The sequence below is a fragment of the Oncorhynchus nerka genome, linkage group LG27 (assembly GCF_034236695.1).
Source record: "Oncorhynchus nerka isolate Pitt River linkage group LG27, Oner_Uvic_2.0, whole genome shotgun sequence".
NCBI lineage: Eukaryota > Metazoa > Chordata > Actinopteri > Salmoniformes > Salmonidae > Oncorhynchus > Oncorhynchus nerka.
In genome coordinates, this window is record NC_088422.1 from 9,603,955 (window position 1) to 9,622,560 (window position 18,606).

At 49.4% G+C, this 18,606-nt stretch overlaps 1 protein-coding gene across 2 annotated transcripts in view; it reads left to right on the forward strand.

Moving 5' to 3' along the window:
- The window catches only part of gak (cyclin G associated kinase), a 52,051-nt gene that overhangs the window by 6,720 nt on the left and 26,725 nt on the right, over positions 1–18,606 (forward strand). For both annotated transcript variants that reach the window (XM_065011375.1, XM_029637098.2), the window contains exons 3-10: positions 599–658; positions 1,251–1,365; positions 2,007–2,149; positions 4,042–4,167; positions 4,807–4,896; positions 5,261–5,396; positions 6,107–6,219; positions 17,500–17,575. In XM_065011375.1, coding sequence (XP_064867447.1) covers positions 599–658; positions 1,251–1,365; positions 2,007–2,149; positions 4,042–4,167; positions 4,807–4,896; positions 5,261–5,396; positions 6,107–6,219; positions 17,500–17,575 — 859 coding nt within the window. The remainder of the gene's footprint in view (positions 1–598; positions 659–1,250; positions 1,366–2,006; positions 2,150–4,041; positions 4,168–4,806; positions 4,897–5,260; positions 5,397–6,106; positions 6,220–17,499; positions 17,576–18,606) is intronic.

An 18,606-nucleotide genomic window follows, 5' to 3' on the forward strand; every position in this document is an offset into this window, starting at 1 on the left:
TGTAGCGCCCTGTTCCTTTATGTAGCGCCCTGTTCCTTTATGTAGCGCCCTGTTCCTTTATGTAGCGCCCTGTTCCTTTATGTAGCGCCCTGTTCCTTTATGTAGCGCCCTGTTCCTTTATGTAGCGCCCTGTTCCTTTATGTAGCGCCCTGTTCCTTTATGTAGCGCCCTGTTCCTTTATGTAGCGCCCTTTATGTAGCGCCCTGTTCCTTTATGTAGCGCCCTTTATGTAGCGCCCTTTATGTAGCGCCCTTTATGTAGCGCCCTTTATGTAGCGCCCTGTTCCTTTATGTAGCGCCCTGTTCCTTTATGTAGCGCCCTGTTCCTTTATGTAGCGCCCTGTTCCTTTAGGTAGCTTCCTTTATGTAGCGCCCTGTTCCTTTATGTAGCGCCCTGTTCCTTTAGGTAGCTTCCTTTATGTAGCGCCCTGTTCCTTTATGTAGCGCCCTGTTCCTTTATGTAGCGCCCTGTTCCTTTATGTAGTGCATTACGTTTGACCAGCTCCAATAGCATGCCATTTGGAACGCATACACTGTTCTATATTTGTTAAATGGTTGTGTGTGTCTGTGTGTGTGTGTGTGTGTGTTTGCGCACACAGAGGCTCCTGTCCCACGAGGAGGAGAAGAACAAAGAAATCATCCAGGAGGTCTGCATCATGGTATCTTTTTGAGTGGTTCTGTGTTCTCGTTGAACGTCAAACACGGAACATTCCTCCTAGACAACATCCTTTAGTCAAGGAACACCTGATGTGTCTGTCTGACGTAACAATCATTTTTGGTAAAATAGACCAATCTGAATAAAGTAGACAATATTCTTTAAAAAAATATTCTGGTGTAGGAGTCAAATGGCAATATGGATTTGGCACCTCATACATCCACATTCATGACCCTAACCTCTGACCCTAACATTATTTAAAACAGCCTAATTCACTAAAACTTTATTTCCATTGGCATTTAGAGTCCAATGTGGCCCTGATTTTCCAGGCCGTATCACAGCCGTCCGTGATTGGGAGTCCCATAGGGCGGCGCACAATTGGCCCAGCGTCGTCCGGTTTCGGGTTTGACCGGGGTAGGCAGTCATTGTAAATAAGAATTAGTTCTTAACTTACTTTCCTAGTTTAAATAAAGGTTAAAAAAAGAAGAAAAAAAAGAAAAACAAATGTAAAGCACTAATGGAAACTGGGCTTAAGAAACAACCAAGTTTGATATACAGACAACCAGTTCCTTTTCTTTGACCTGAGTGTTGTGTAGAAAAAGCTCTCTGGTCACCCCAACGTGGTGCAGTTCAGCTCTGCAGCGTCCATTGCCAAGGAGGAGTCGGACACGGGCCAGGCTGAGTTCCTCATTCTCACAGAGCTCTGTAAAGGTACTGTAGTCTCCACTTTATCGCTTTGGGGCCCGGGCCGGGCCCCCTCTGTGCGGGGACCGGGCCCCCTCTGTGCGGGACCCCTCTGTGCGGGACCGGGCCGGGCCCCCTCTGTGCGGGGACCGGGCCGGGCCCCCTCTGTGGTACACAGTGAAGTCACAAAGCTGTTGCAGTACTTCAAGCTACGTCCGCACTACGTTTTCTGTTTCGCTGTGCGCAGCGCTAAGGGCTGAAATAGGAGCCTGACGTTTACTCTTCCTCCTGGAACGTAATGTGGATGTAGCGACATCTTCTAGAGGCCTATTTTTGAGTGGTATATTCACAAGTCTGTAATACAGTTTATACTTCTGTGAATATGCCTGATGTTATCAAGCAAATGTATGCGCTGTGTCTTCTACTAATTAGCAATACCTTTATGGCTGGTTTCCCATGCACAGATTGAGCCTAGTTCGGAACTAAAAAGCATTCTCAATAGAGACTAAGATTCTTCATTGAAAGATGTGTTTTGTCCAGGACTAAACGTAATCTGTATCAGGGAAACTGCCCCATAATGTTTTAGCCAGTGATTTAGCAATTGCTTTGACTAGTACTCTTCATTTTGCTGATCAGGCACTTCCTGTCTTCCTGTCTTCCTCCCTCAGGTCAACTGGTGGACTTCATCAAGCGGGTGGAGCAGAAGGGACCCATGTCATGTGACACAGTGCTGAAGATCTTCTACCAGTCGTGTCGCGCCGTGCAGCACATGCACAAACAGAAGCCTCCTATCATCCACCGGGATCTTAAGGTGAGCAGTTCAAAGCCCAACTCGCCCTCGTAATTTCCCCAAGGTACAGCTCTAGGATCAGTGTCCCTTTCCCAATCCTAACCTTAACCATTAGTGGGGGAAATGCAAAACTGACCCAAGATCAGCATCTCTGCTGCAACATCACCCTACTTCCCCTCTCAACTCCTGCCATTGCCAATACCTCTTCCTCCTTTACTACACTATACCTGCTACCATCTGTTTGCCATCTAGACATAACCATTCTCTTCCTCCTCTGGTAAGACTTCCCTCCCTCCCTGCTCTACCACTGCCACACTTAAACTTTCAGCCAGTTGTTTGTCAGACCAAACACCCTGGTGATGTGCTTGCTGTAGCTACAGAGTGCTGATGTAGACGTCTTTGTTCCCTGGAACCCCTCCACCCCTCGCCTGGCCCATCACGCTCTGTTTCCTGACTTTCTAGCGGACTCAGGGATTGTTTTAAGTGTTTTTGGAATGGTTTGACCTGGTTCTCAGTTGCCAGAGGCTATGCGTTTTGTGAATGGGTCGACAAATGTTCTGAGGAGCGGCGCTGCCTCGCTGCAATATTTTCATGTGGCCTGCTGATGTGAGACTGAGAAGCACCCTGCTTCTAATGTGGTGTTAACATAAATCACCCTGCTTCTGAAACGATGTGAACATAAATCACCCTGCTTCTGAAACGATGTGAACATAAATCACCCTGCTTCTGAAACGATGTGAACATAAATCACCCTGCTTCTAATGTGGTGTTAACATAAATCACCCTGCTTCTGAAACGATGTGAACATAAATCACCCTGCTTCTAAAGCGATGTGAACATAAATCACCCTGCTTCTAAAGCGATGTGAACATAAATCACCCTGCTTCTGAAACGATGTGAACATAAATCACCCTGCTTCTGAAACGATGTGAACATAAATCACCCTGCTTCTGAAGCGATGTGAACATAAATCACCCTGCTTCTAAAGCGATGTGAACATAAATCACCCTGCTTCTGAAGCGACGTTAACATAAATCACCCTGCTTCTAATGTGGTGTCAACATAAATCACCCTGCTTCTAATGTGGTGTGAACATAAATCACCCTGCTTCTGAAACGATGTGAACATAAATCACCCTGCTTCTGAAGCGATGTGAACATAAATCACCCTGCTTCTGAAGCACCCTTGAAAATAAATCACCCTGCTTCTAAAGCGCCCTAGAAAATATATCACCCTGCTTCAAAAGCGCCCTAGAAAATATATCACCCTGCTTCTAAAGCGCCCTAGAAAATATATCACCCTGCTTCTGAAGCGCCCTAGAAAATATATCACCCTACTTCAAAAGCGCCCTAGAAAATATATCACCCTGCTTCAAAAGCGCCCTAGAAAATATATGACCCTGCTTCAAAAGCGCCCTAGAAAATATATCACCCTACTTCAAAAGCGCCCTAGAAAATATATGACCCTGCTTCTAAAGCGCCCTAGAAAATATATCACCCTGCTTCTAAAGCGCCCTAGAAAATATATGACCCTGCTTCAAAAGCGCCCTAGAAAATATATCACCCTACTTCAAAAGCGCCCTAGAAAATATATCACCCTACTTCAAAAGCGCCCTAGAAAATATATCACCCTGCTTCTAAAGCGCCCTAGAAAATATATCACCCTGCTTCTAAAGCGCCCTAGAAAATCAAGGTGTTGCTGCCTCTTGTCCTTGCTTTATTGATGTTTATCAGAATCACCTTGATTCGCCAAATACATTTACTTCTTACAGGAATTTGATCTGGTGAAATGGTGCTGACATCGCCTTACAACAAACAAAATTCCCAGAACAAATATAGAAAAACAAAATGTACACACAAACTACAATCGCATAATGAGCCACTGTTCTTTTTTTTTTGGTCTGCCTCCTCCAGATTGAGAACTTGCTGATCAGTCACCAAGGCACCATCAAGCTGTGTGACTTTGGCAGTTCCACCACAATAGCCCACTACCCTGACTACGGCTGGTCGGCCCAGAAGAGGTCCATGGTTGAGGATGAGGTGATTTAGGAAGCCCCGGTTCTAGTACTCCTTCCACTATCGCTGCTGAAGACTCCACAGGGGAGAGGAGGCCTAGTCCTGGACTATAAATCTACTTTAATGGATCATTTCCTTAAATACTTTTTAGTCCAGAATTAGGCTTAATTAGTGTCTGGGAAACCATCTCCTATTGATATAATTACACAAAATTATACTTTGTTCCTGCACCAATGTTGGTTAATCAAATCAGAACACACTGGCTTTCCTCAAACCCTGTAACGACAGTCTATTTTCCTCCAGTTTAATGGTGCTCTACAGGAAACTAGCATGGATACAGAAAGTTAATTATTGGCTAGAAGAATCACTCGTGCATACGATTTTCTTGGAAACAGGCTGTTAATCCCCACATTTTCCTGGGAAAAGTAAAAGGTTAGATGTTGTCTGTATTTGAATGTGAGGAAAATAGCTAAACCTTAGACATAGAATGACTAGGACTTGGAACCTCGAATAGGTCAACTCATGGGTGCACTCAAAATGGCTGCCAGACGACCCATTATGACATCATTAACTTAAATGGGGAGGCCCGTTCTGCTCATTCTAGTTCTGTGAGCTACCGGTAAACTAAAGTTACCCTCTCTGGTCACCTTCCACTGTACCCAGATCACCAGAAACACTACTCCGGCCTACAGGACACCTGAGATGATTGACCTGTACTCCAACTTCCCCATTAACGAGAAGCAGGACATCTGGGTAAGTCTTGTCACAGCAACATTATTTAGTCTGTGTCTATTTGTTATTTTCGTTGTTGTTTCGCTTGCTGCTTTTGGTTGCTATATCACCTGCTACGGTGAGCCCTTTGTGCTCTGGTCAAAGGTAGTGCACTATAAAGGGAATAGGGGGTTATTTAAGAGGTTTTTGAATTGTCCCTTTAACCACATCTCTATAGCCTGTTGATCATTTTCCTCTCTCTCTCTCTCTCTCTGTGTGTGTCTCTCTCTCTCTCTCTCTCTGTGTGTGTATGTGTGTCTCTCTCTCTCTCTCTCTCTCTGTCTGTGTGTGTGTGTCTCTCTCTCTCTCTCTCTGTCTGTGTATGTGTGTGTCTCTCTCTCTCCAGGCATTGGGTTGTATCCTCTACTTGTTGTGTTTTAAGCAGCACCCCTTTGAGGAAGGCGCTAAGCTGCAGATAGTCAACGGGAAGTACGCCATCCCCCAGAATGACGTCAAGTACACTGTTTACCACGAGCTCATCAGTAAGGAACCTCCGTACATTCATCAGATCGGGGCTCTGAAATGGGTGGTTGTCTTAGTAAATGCGGCCTGTGGTTGTAAAAAATAAATGAATAGTTGAATATCTGATTAAAAATGAAGAGAATCCCTGTACCCAGCAGTCCATCTAGGTCTAGTTGCTGTTTTTGGCAGGAACGAGTAGTATTTAAAAGACGTGTAACAAAACGCACACTGAAAAAATATGGTTGACCGACTTTGAGATTATGATGTGAGATCTGCCAGAAGAGGACTGGCCACCCCTCGGAGCCTGGTTCCTCTCTAGGTTTCTTCCTGGGTTCCTGCCTCTGGCCACCTCTCAGAGCCTGGTTCCTCTCTAGGTTTCTTCCTGGGTTCCTGCCTCTGACCACCTCTCGGAGCCTGGTTCCTCTAGGTTTCTTCCTGGGTTCCTGCCTCTGACAACCCCTCGGAGCCTGGTTCCTCTCTAGGTTTCTTCCTGGGTTCCTGCCTCTGACCACCTCTCGGAGCCTGGTTCCTCTAGGTTTCTTCCTAGGTTCAGGCTGTATATAGTTTTTATAGTTTTTTTCCTAGCCAATGTGCTTCTGCCACTGCATTGCTTGCTCTTAGGGTTTTAGGCTGGTTATCTGTTAAGCCCTTTGTGACCAACTGCTGATGTAAAAAGGGCTTTTAAATGTGCTAAGAGGTTCTGTTTGGGCCATTCCTCTCCTCTTCTCAGGATCCATGCTGAAGATCAACCCAGAGGAGAGGCTGTCCATCACGGAGCTGGTCAACCAACTGCAGGAGATCGCTGCGGCGCGCAATGTCAACCCCAAGTCTCCCATCACAGAGGTAACCGACTGACCTTCAACCCCCTGACCCTTGACCTCTGAACCCCTTCTGCTTGTCTGACCTCACTAGCATTGCAACCCAACTCCTTCATGACTCCTTTCTAGAGCCTTTTGCATGAGGGTTCTTGACATAGACTATTACTACCAAATACCAAATGACCGTCACAGGATGTGTAATGATGTCAGCCAAACAACCCATGTTGCCAGTTTAAAAAATATATATATTTAATTTGACCTTTATTTTACTAGGCAAGTCAGTTAAGAACAAATTCTTATTTTCATTGACGGCCTAGGCAGTTAACATTGGGTTAACTGCCTGTTCAGGGGCAGAACGACAGATTTGTACCTTGTCAGCTCAGGGATTCGAACTTGCAACCTTTCGGTTACTAGTCCAACGCTCTAACCACTAGGCTACCCTGCCGCTCACGCAATGAACTACTTATTTCTCTGTTAGGGCTAATGCTAATGCTAGGACAATGCCCCTATCAGAGTGTTTGTGGAGAGGGGTGAGTAGTTGTGGGGTGTCTATCTTCCGTTCTGAGAGAGGAGGATATATTCTTGGTTGGATACCCAGATTAAGGTCACACGATCAGGTCAGGTCACCTTTCCCTCCTTGTGTGACTGAGGTTTAGAGATTCCCTCTTCCTCCCCCTTGTTCTCGGACCTAACCCCTCCAGGTTTGGTATAACAAGTGTTTTGTTAAAGCTTCCACCTTAAACAACTGCAAACGATGATGAGTTAGGACCAAAGGCTATGTAGGAATTGAATTGGGACTGTGTAGCCCCCCCCCCCCGACTCTTTTATGGCAAACAAGTCAGTTCTTGGGGTACAAAGGGAGTCAGTTCTCCAGTAGTGCCACCAACTCTCTGAAGAGCTATTGAGAGAGTGCCTGCTCCCCTCCCTGCTTCTGCCTCAACCCCTTCCACCTGCCCCCGCCACCATCGGTCACAAAGGAGTGTCTCATCCCAGCCATATCCACACACTGCAGGCTTTTCAGTCTTAATGGAAAGTGATGTCACGTGATGGAGAGAGAACGACACACAGGAGAGGGAGAAAGAAAGACAAAAGGGAAGGAGGGACAGGGAGAGAGTAATGCTTGGCCTGCTGTGGGACTTGGTCTGTTGTGGGAACCGTATACTTGGCCTGCTGTGGGACTTGGTATGTTGTGGGAACCGTATACTTGGCCTACTTTGTGACTTGGCATGTTGTGGGAACCGTATACTTGGCCTACTGTGGGACTTGGCATGTTGTGGGAACCGTATGCTTGACCTACTGTGGGACTTGGCATGTTGTGGGACCCCAATGCTTGGCCTACTGTGGAACTTGGCATGTTATGAAATTGATAGGGGGTGGTGTAAGGGTTAGGTTAACATTTTTTTCTTGGAACGAATGGCATGGCAGGGATGGACTTCTATTGGCTCTCTTGTTTGGAACTAAATGGGGGTTAATCGTTTAATAGTGGTAAAAGCATCACGGTCATAAGGCTAATCTTTTGCTGTTGGTGAGCAGCGCCGACTTCAGGAGAAGCAGCAGTAGTAGTAGCAGCAGTAGTAGTAGTATCAGCAGCAATAGTAGTAGTAGTAGTAGTATCAGCAGCAATAGTAGTAGTAGTAGTAGTAGTATCAGCAGCAATAGTAGTAGTAGTAGTAGTATCAGCAGCAATAGTAGTAGTAGTAGTATCAGCAGCAATAGTAGTAGTATCAGCAGCAGTAGTAGTAGTAGTAGTAGTAGTATCAGCAGCAGCAGTAGTAGTAGTAGTAGTAGTAGTAGTATCAGCAGCAGTAGTAGTAGTATCAGCAGCAGTAGTAGTAGTAGTATCAGCAGCAGTAGTAGTAGTAGTAGCAGCAGTAGTAGTAGTATCAGCAGCAACAGTAGTAGCAGCAGCAGTATCGCAGCAACCAGCAGCAGCAGCAGCAGCAGCATCAGCAGCAGCAGTAGCAGCAGCAGCAGCACCAGCAGCAATAGCAGCAGCAGCAGCATCAGCAACAGCAGCAGCAGCAGCAGCAGCAGCATCGCAGCTGCTGGCAGCAGCAGCAGCAGCAGCAGTATCAGCAGCAGCAGCAGCAGCAGTATCAGCAGCAGCAGCAGTAGTAGCAGCAGCAGCAGCAGTAGTAGTATCAGCAGCAGCAGCAGCAGTCGTAGCCAGCAGCAGCAGCAGCAGCAGTCAGCAGCAGCAGCAGCAGCAGCAGCAGTAGCGTAGCAGCAGCAGCAGCAGTAGCACGTAGCCAGCAGCAGCAGCAGCATCAGCAGCAGCAGCAGCAATCGCAGCAGCAGCATCAGCAAAACAGCAGCAGCAGCAGCAGCAGCGGTAGTAGTAGTTAGCAGCAGCAGTAGTAGCAGTAGCAGCAGCAGCACAGCAGGTATTGGCGGCAGCAGCAGCAGCAGCAGCATTCAGCAGCAGCAGCAGCAGCTGCAGCAGCAGCATCAGCAGCAGCAGCAGCAGCAGCACCAGCAGCAGCAGCAGTAGTAGCAGCAGCAGCAGCAACAGCTGCTGCGGGCAGCAGCAGCATCAGCGCTGCCAGCAGCACAGTAGCAGCAGCAGCAGCAGCAACCGCCGTTGCCGTTAACAGCAGCAGCACCAGCGTTGCAGCAGCAGCAGCATCAGCAGCAGCAGCAGCAGTTAGCAGCAGCAGCAGCAGCAACAGCGCTGCCGTTAGCAGCAGCAGCTATTGGCAGCAGCAGTATCAGCGCAATGGTAGTAGCAGCAGCAGCAGCAGCAGCATATGGCAGCAGCAGTAGCAGTAGTAGCAGCAGCAGCAGCGTTAATCGTTGCAGCAGCAGCAGCATTGGCACCGTTGCCAGCAGCAGCAGCAGCAGTCAGTGCCAGCAGTACTGGGAGTATTAGCAGCAGTACCAGTAGTATGCGGCAGCAGTAGTATTAGCAGCAAGCAGTGGCAGCAGCAGCAGCAGCAGCAGCAGCAGCAGCAGTAGTATCAGCAGCAGTAGTAGTAGTATCAGCAGCAGTAGTAGTAGTATAGCAGCAGCAGTAGTAGTAATAGTGTAGCAGCATCGGATTAGCAGCAGCAGCAGCATCGCGCAGTGGCAGCAGCAGCACTGCCGGTATCAGCAGCAGCAGTAGCAGCAGTAGTATTGCTGCTGCTAGCAGCAGCAGTAGTAGCAGCAGCAATCGTTGCTGCTAGCAGCAGTATTACAGTATCAGCAGCAGGGCAGTATCAGCAGTAGTAGTATCAGCAGCAGCAGTAGTAGTATCAGCAGCAATAAGCAGCATCATTAGCAGCAGTGATAGTAGCAGCAGCAGGTAGCAGTAGCATTAGTATTACAGCAACAGCATTAGCAGCAACAGTAGTAGTATCAGCAGCGGGCAGTAGTAGTATCAGCAGCAGTAGTAGTAGTATCAGGCAGTATTAGCAGTCAGTAGTATCAGCAGCATTGGTAGTAGTATTAGCAGCAGCAGGCAGTATTAGCAGCAGTTGGCAGTAGTGGTATTGGCAGCAGTAGTAGCTGCTGGCAGTGGTAGCACCAGCAGCAGTGGTAGTAGCAAGCGGCGCGTAGCAGTAGTACAGCGGCAGCATTGGTATTCGGCAGCAGCAGTAGTAGTATCTGCAGCAGCAGTATCAGCAGCAGCAGTACGGTATCAGCAGCAGCAGCGATCAGCAGCAGCCAGTAGCAGCAGCAAGCTGCTGCGCAGCAGCAGCACAGCTGGCAGCAGCAGCATCGGTAGCAGCAGCAGCATCGCGCAGCAGCAGCAGCAGCAGTTGGCAGTATCGTGCTGTAGTAGTAGCAGCAGCAGTGCTGGTATCAGCAGCAATCGTAGTGCTGCTGCAGCAGCAGCATCGTAGCAGCAGCAGCAGCAGTAATCGTTGCTGCTGCTGGGCAGCAGTAGCAGCAATCAGCCGTGTGCTGCAGCAGCAGCAGTAGTATCAGCAGTTTAGTATCAGCAGCAGCAATCGTAGTACACGCAGCAGTAAGTCGACCGCAGCAGCAGCAGCAGCAGTAGCATCAGCAGCAGCATCAGTAGCAGCAGCATTAGTAGCACTAATAAGCAGTAGTAGTAGTATCAGCAGCAGTAGCATCAGCAGTAGTATCAGCAGTAGCATCAGCAGCAGTATCAGCAGTAGTATCAGCAGCAGCAGTAGTCGGTAGTATCAGTAGTATCAGCAGTAGTATCAGCAGCAGCATCAGCAGTAGTATCAGCTGCTGCAACAGTAGCAGTATCAGCAGCAGCAGCAGTAGCTCAGCAGCAGTAGCAGTATCGCAGCGGCAGCAGCAGCAGCAGTAGTATCAGCAGCATTATCGTATCAGCAGCAGCAGTAGTAGCAGTAGTATCAGCGGCAGCTGGCAGCAGCAGCAGTAGTATCAGCAGTAGCAGTAGTGTATCAGCAGCATCCTAGCAGTGCAGCAGCAGCAGTAGTATCAGCAGCAGCAGCAGCAGCAGTTGCAGCAGCAGCAGCAATCGCAGCAGCAGCAGCAGCAGCAGTAGTAGTATCAGCAGCAGCAGCATCAGTAGTATCAGGGCAGTAGCAGTTAATCAGCAGCAGCAGTAGCAGTAGCAGCAGTGGTAGTAGTAGTATCAGCAGCAGTAATCCGCTGTATCAGCAGCAGCAGTAGTAGTAGTGCAGCAGCAGTAGTAGCAACGGTAGTAGTATCATCAGCAGCAGTAGTAGTATCAGCAGCAGCAGTTAGTAGTAGTATCAGCAAGGGCAGTAGTAGCATCGTTAAGCAAGGCAGTAGCAGCATCAATAGCAGCAGCAGTAGTAGTATCAGCAGCAGCAGTAGTAGTAGTATCAGCAGCAGCAGGTAGTAGTATCCAGCAGCAGTAGTAGTAGTATCAGCAGCTAGTAGTATCAGCAGCAGCAGTAGTAGTATCAGCAGCAGCAGCAGTAGTAGTATCAGCAGCAGCAGCAGTAGTAGTATCAGCAGCAGTAGTATCGGCATAGCAGTATCGCAGCAGTAGTATCAGTAGCAGCGGTAGTGGTATCGGCAATCGGCAGCTGATAGTAGTATCAGCGGTAGTATCAGCAGCAGCGCAGGTAGTAGTATCAGCGGCAGGTATCAGCGGCAGCAGTAGTAGTATCAGCGGCAGTAGTATCAGCAGCAGCAGTAGTAGTATCAGCAGCAGCAGCAGCAGTAGTAGTATCAGCAGCAGTAGTATCAGCAGCAGCAGTAGTATCAGCAGCAGCAGCAGTAGTAGTATCAGCAGCAGTAGTATCAGCAGCAGCAGCAGTAGTAGTATCAGCAGCAGTTAAGTATCAGCAGCAGCAGTAGTAGTATCAGCAGCAGCAGCAGTAGTAGTATCAGCAGCAGTAGTAATCAGCAGCAGCAGTAGTAGTAGCATCAGCAGCAGCAGTATCAGCAGCAGCAGCAGTAGTAGTATCAGCAGCAGTAGTATCAGCAGCAGCATCGTTAAGCAGTATCAGTAGCAGTAGCATCGGTAAGCGTTATAGTAGCTCAAGCAGCAGCAGCAGCAGTAGCATCAGCAGCAGCAGCAGTAGCATCAGCAGTAGTAGTAGTATCAGCAGCAGCAGTAGTAGCAGTATCAGCAGGCAATCGTAGCACTAGTATCAGCAGCAGCAATCGCAGTGCTGCTGCTAGGCAGCAGCAGCAATCGCCGCTGCAGCAGCAGCAGCATCGTGTGCTGCGGCAGCAGTAGTCGTCAGCGTTGCTGCAGCAGTAATCAGCCAGCAGCAGCAGCAGTAGCATCAGCAGCAGTAGCAGCATCGCTGCTGTTGCTAGCAGCACACGTTAGGCAGCAGCAGTAATCGTTAGCGGCAGTAATAACAGCGTTGCTGCTATGGCAGTAGTCGCTGCTGCAGCAGCAGTACGTAGCATGCCAGCTGGCAGCAGCAGCAATGCTGTTGTGCAGCAGCAGCAGCAGCAGCAGCAGCAGCAGCAGCAGCACATCGTGTAGCAGCGGCAGCAGCAGCAATCGCCATGCAGCAGCAGCAGCAATCGCTCGTTGCCGCGCAGCAGCACATCGCGCAAGCAGCAGCAGCAGCCGTAGCAGCAGCAGCAGCATCGTTGCCAGCAGCAGCAGCATCAGCAGCGTTGCGCAGCAGCAGTAATCGTTCAGCAGCAGCAGCAGTAGTAGTATCAGCGGCAGCGGTAGTGGTATCAGCAGCAGTAGTAGTAGTATCGCTGCTGTAGTATCAGCAGGTAGCATCAGCAGTAGTATCAGTAGTAGTATCAGCAGCAGCAGTATTGAAGTAGCCAGCAGCAGCAGTAATCGTATCAGCAGCAGCAGTAGTATCAGCAGCAGTAGTATCAGCAGCAGCAGCAGCAGTAGTATCAGCAGCAGCAGCAGCAGTAGTAGTATCAGCAGCAGTAGCAATGAACGGCGGCGTGCTAGTAGTATCAGCAGCAGTAGTATCGCTGCAGCAGCTGCAGTAGTATCAGCTGCTGCTGCTGCAGTAGTATCAGCAGCAGAAAGTATCAGCTGCAGCAGTTAAGTAGTAGCATCAGCAGCAGTAGTATCAGCAGCAGCAGCAGTAGTAGTTCAGCAGCAGCAGCAGCAGCAGTAGTATCAGCAGCAGTAGTATCTGCAGCAGTAGTATCAGCAGCAGCAGCAGTAGTAGTATCAGCAGCAGTAGTAGCGTTGCTGTAGTGCATCAGCAGCATCAGCAGCAGCAGTAATCGCTGCTGCTGTAATCACAGCAGCAGCATCAGCAGCAGCTGCTGCTCGTTGCAGCAATCGCTGTAGCACCGCAGCAGCAGCAGTAGTTAATCGTTGCTGCTGTTGGCAGCAGTTAGTAGGCGCGGCTGCAGTAGTAGCATCAGCAGTAGCACTGTGCAGCAGCAGTAGCAGTAGTAGTACTCAGCAGCAGCATAGTAGCATCAGCAGCAGCAGAAGTAGCAGCAGTAGTAAGCAGCAGCGCAGCTGTTGGTGCAGTAGCATCAGCAGCAACGTTACAGCAGTAGTAGCAGCAGCGGCGGCAGTAGCATCAGCAGCAGGCGGCGGCAGCATCAGCGGCAGTATCAGCAGCAGCAGTATCGGCAGCAGCAGTAGTAGCATCAGCAGTAGTAGTAGCATCAGCAGGCAGTAGTATCAGCAGCACCGCTGCCGCAGCAGTAGCATCAGTAGTGAGTATCAGCAGCAGCGGCAGCAGCAATCAGCGGTGCATCAGCGGTAGCAGTAGTACCAGCTAGTATAGCAGCAGCACAGCAGCAGCAGTAGTAGTAATCGTTGGGCAGCAGCAGCAGCAGGCAGTAGCATCAGCAGCAGTAGTGATAGCAGCAGTAGCAGTATCGCAGCAGTAGTAGTATCAGCAGCAGTGGTATCAGCAGCAGTAGCAGCAGCAGCAGCAGCAGTAGTAGCATCAGCAGTGGTATCAGCAGCAGCTGTAGTAGTATCAGCAGCAGTAGTCAGCAGCAGCAGCATCAGTAGTAGTATCAGCAGCAGCAGCAGCAGCAGTAGCATCAGCAGCAGCAGTAGCAGTAGCATCAGTGGCAGCAGCAGCAGCAGCAGCAGCAGTAGCACAGCGCTGCTGGCAGTAGCAGTAGCTGCTCAGCAGCAGCAGCATCAGCAGCAGCAGCATCAGTAGCAGCAGCAGCAGTAGTATCAGCAGCCGGCAGTAGCATCAGCAGCAGTAGCATCAGCAGCAGCAGTAATCAGCAGCAGCAGTAAGCAGCAATCGCAGCAGCAATCGCAGCAGCAGTAGTAGCATCAGCAGCAGTAGTATCAGCAGTAGCAGCATCGCTGCTGCTGCAGCAGCAGCAGCAGTTGCGCAGCAGCAGCACCGTAGCAGCAGCAGCAGCAGTAAGTAGTGGTATCAGCAGCAGCAGCAGTATTAGCAGCAGCAGCGTAGCTATCAGCAGCAGTAGCACAGCAGCAGCAGTAGTATTGCAGCAGCAGCAGTAGCATCAGCAGCAGTAGTATCAGCAGCAGGTATTGCTGCAGCTGCAGCAGTATCCAGCAGTAGCATCAGCAGCAGTAGTATCCAGCAGCAGTAGCAGTAGTAGTATCAGCAGCAGTAGTATCAGCAGCAGTAGTATCAGCAGCAGCAGCAGTAGTAGTATCAGCAGTAGTAGTATCAGCAGCAGTAGTATCAGCAGCAGCAGTAGTAGTATCAGCAGCAGCAGCAGTAGTAGTAGTATCAGCAGCAGCAGTAGTATCAGCAGCAGCAGTAGTAGTAGTATCAGCAGCAGCAGTAGCTAGTAGTATCAGCAGCAGTAGTAGTAGTATCAGCAGCAGCATCAGCAGCAGCAGCAGTAGTATCAGCAGCAGGGCAGCACAGCTGTTGCAGCAGCAGCAGCATCAGCAGCAGCAGTGCAGCATCAGCAGCAGCAGCAGCAGTAGCAGTGGCATAGTATCAGCATCAGCAGCAGCAGCAGCAAGGCTAGCAGCACAGCTGCTGCGGCAGCAGCAGCGGCGGCGCTCGCCGTTAAGCAGTACCAGCTGCTGCTGTTGGGCAGCAGCAGCGGCAGTATTGTGCTGTTGCAGCAGCAGTAATCAGCAGCAGTAGCAGCAGTAGTAATCGCAGCAGTATCAGCAGGCGGCTGCCGGCAGCACATTGCTGCTGCTGCTGGTAGCATTGCGCTGCTGCTGGCTGGCAGCAGCAGCGGCTGGGCAGCATGCAGCTGCTGCTGCTGCTGGCAGCAGCACAGCTGCAGCAGCAGCAGCAGCACAGTATCAGTAGCTAGTAGCAGCAGCGGCAGCAGTAGTATCAGCAGCAGCAGCAGTAGTATCAGCAGCAGTAGTAGTAGTATCAGCAGCAGTAGTAGTAGTATCAGCAGCAGTAGTAGTAGTATCAGCAGCAGTAGTAGTATCAGCAGCACTACTGGCGATGCTAGTAGTGGCGGTAGTAGTAGCAGTGGTGGTGGTAGTAGTGGCGGTGGTGGTAGTAGTAGTGGCAGTAGTAGTGGTAGTAGTAGTTATAGTGGCGGTAGTAGTAGTAGTAGTAGTAGTGGCGGTGGTAGTAGTAATGGTGGTGGCAGTAGTAGTGGTGGTGGCAGTAGTAGTGGTGGTGGTGGTAGTAGTAGTGGTGGTGGTGGCAGTAGTAGTAGTAGTAGTGGTGGTGGCGGTAGTAGTAGTGGTGGTGGCGGTAGTAGTAGTAGTAGTAGTAGTAGTAGTGGTGGCGGTAGTAGTAGTAGTAGTGGTGGCGGTAGTAGTAGTAGTGGTGGGTAGTAGTAGTAGTGGTGGTGGTTGTAGTAGTAGTGGCGGTGGTTGTAGTAGTGGCGGTGGTGGTGGTTGTAGTAGTGGCGGTAGAAGTGGTGGTTGTAGTAGTGGTGGTGGTTGTAATAGTGGTGGCGGTGGTAGTAGTGTTGGCGGTGGTAGTAGTGTTGGCGGTGGTAGTAGTGTTGGCGGTGGTAGTAGTATTGGCGGTGGTAGTAGTGGTGGTAGTAGTGGCGGTGGTAGTGGTGGTAGTAGTGTTGGCGGTGGTAGTAGTAGTAGTGGTGGCGGTAGTAGTATTGGTGGTAGTAGTAGTAGTAGTGGTGGCGGTGGCAGTAGTATTGGTGGTAGTAGTGGCGGTGGCAGTAGTATTGGTGGTGGTAGTAGTGGCGGTGGCAGTAGTATTGGTAGTAGTGGTGGTAGTGGCAGTGGCAGTAGTATTGGTAGTAGTAGTAGTAGCAGTGGCAGTAGTATTGGTAGTAGTAGTAGTAGCAGTGGCAGTAGTATTGGTAGTAGTAGTAGTATTGGTGGCAGTAGTATTGGTGGTAGTAGTATTGGTGGTGGCAGTAGTATTGGTGGTGGCAGTAGTATTGGTGGTAGTAGTAGTGGTGGTGGCAGTAGTATTGGTGGTAGTAGTAGTGGTGGTGGCAGTAGTATTGGTGGTAGTAGTAGTGGTGGTGGCAGTAGTATTGGTGGTAGTAGTAGTGGTGGCAGTAGTATTGGTGGCAGTAGTAGTGGTGGCAGTAGTAGTGGTGGCAGTAGTAGTGGTGGCAGTAGTATTGGTGGTAGTAGTAGTGGTGGTGGCAGTAGTATTGGTGGTAGTAGTAGTGGTGGCAGTAGTATTGGTGGTAGTAGTGGTGGTGGCAGTAGTATTGGTGGTAGTAGTAGTGGTGGCGGTAGTATTGGTGGTAGTAGTGGCGGTGGTGGTAGTAGTAGCAGTGGCAGTCGTATTGGTGGTAGTAGTAGTAGTAGTGGTGGTGGTGGTGGTAGAAGTAGTGGCGGTGGCAGTAGTATTGGTGGTAGTAGTGGTGGTGGTAGAAGTAGTGGCGGTGGCAGTAGTATTGGTGGTAGTAGTGGTGGTAGTAGTAGTGGCGGTGGTATTGGTGGTAGTATTGGTGATAGTAGTAGTGGTGGTGGCAGTAGTATTGGTGGTAGTAGTGGCGGTGGCAGTAGTATTGGCAGTAGTATTGGTAGTAGTAGTAGTGGTGGTGGTGGTGGTGGTGGTGGTGGTAGTATTGGTGGTGGTAGTAGTATTGGTGGTGGTAGTAGTAGCAGTGGTAGTGGTGGTGGTGGGTAGTATTGGTGGTGGTAGTAGTAGTGGTGGTGGCAGTAGTATTGGTGGTAGCGGTGGTAGTAGTAGTGGCGGTGGCAGTATTGGTGGTAGTAGTGGTGGTGGTGGTAGTATTGGTGGTAGTGGTGGTGGTGATAGTAGTGGCGGTGGCAGTAGTATTGGTGGTAGTAGTAGTGGTGGTGGTGGTAGTAGTAGTGGCGGTAGTAGTGGTTCTAGTAGCAGTGGAAGTAGTGGTTCTAGTAGTAGTAGGCGGTGGTAGTAGTGGTTCTAGTAGTAGTAGTGGCGGTAGTAGTGGTTCTAGTAGTAGTAGCAGTGGTAGTAGTGGTTCTAGTAGTGGTAGTAGTAGTGGTTCTAGTAGTGGTAGTAGTAGTGGTTCTAGTAGTAGTAGTAGTGGTTTTAGTAGTGGTAGTAGTAGTGGTTCTAGTAGTGGTAGCAGTGGAAGTAGTAGTAGTAGTGGTTCTAGTAGTAGTAGTGGAAGTAGTAATAGTAGTAGTAGTGGAAGTGGAAGTAGTAGTAGTAGTGGTGGTAGTAGTAGTGGTTCTAGTAGTGCTAGTAAGGGGTAGACATAACTGCTCCCCTGTGTCTGAGTGCAGATTTAGGCCGGGATGATCTGTGTTAATCGGGGGTTTCTCTGTGGGTTAAGGAGCTTACCCCCTCTGGAGAGGAGGCACAGCCAAGACTGGCAGGACTCGTGAAGGTTTGACCCTCACTGACACACCCAGAGATACCTACACTCTAGTCCAGGGGAAATGCACTAATGTTCTGACTGACTCTAACGACTCTGACTGCCTTCTCTTGGGACTTTGTTTTCGTCCTTCTCTTCACTTGTCAACTGTTTGTTGTTGGTGCTTGGTCGCCCCATGAGTCTGTTGAGGCCAGATTACTGTTTGAGGCCTGCTTACGATGGCTATGAATCTCTGCAGCTGCTGGAGCAGAACGGAGGCTTTGGCAACAACGGCGCACAGCCCCCAGCCCAGATCCACAACATCCACAACGCAGGTGAGTTCAAACGCTGTGTGTGCGTGTGTGTCTCGTGTGTGTGTGTGTGCGTGCTTGTGTGTGTGTGTGTGTGTGCTTGCTTGTGTGCGTGCGTCTCGTGTGTGTTTCTCGTTTGTGTCTCGTGTCTCGTGTGTGTGTGTGTGTGTGCACACACACACACACACACACACACACAGTGGGGCAAAAAAATATTTAATCTGCCGCCAATTGTGCAAGTTCTCCCACTTAAAAAGATGAGAGGCCTGTAATTTTCATCATAGGTACTCTTCAACTATGACAGACAAAATTAGAGAAAAAAATCCAGAAAATCACATTGTAGGGTTTTTAATGAATTTATTTGCAAATTATGGTGGAAAATAAGTATTTGGTCACCTACAAACAAGCAAGATTTCTGGTTCTCACAGACCTGTAACTTCTTCTTTAAGAGGCTCCTCTGTCCTCCACTTGTTACCTGTATTAATGGCACCTGTTTGAACTTGTTATCAGTATAAAAGACACCTGTCCACAACCTCAAACTGTCACACTCCAAACTCCACTATGGCCAAGACCAAAGAGCTGTCAAAGGACACCAGAAACAAAATTGTAGACCTGCACCAGGCTCGGAAGACTGAATCTGCAATAGGTAAGCAGCTTGGTTTGAAGAAATCAACTGTGGGAGCAATTATTAGGAAATGAAAGACATACAAGACCACTGATCATCTCCCTTGATCTGGGGCTCCACGCAAGATCTCACCCCGTCGGGTTTAAATGATCACAAGAACGGTGAGCAAAAATCCCAGAACCACACGGGGGGACCTAGTGAATGACCTGCAGAGAGCTGGGACCAAAGTAACAAAGCCTACAATCAGTAACACACTACGCCGCCAGGGACTCAAATCCTGCAGTGCCGGACGTGTCCCCCTGTTTAAGCCAGTACATGTCCAGGCCCGTCTGAAGTTTGCTAGAGACCATTTGGATGATCCAGAAGAAGATTGGGAGAATGTCAGATGAAACCAAAATATAACTTTTTGGTAAGAACTCAACACGTCGCG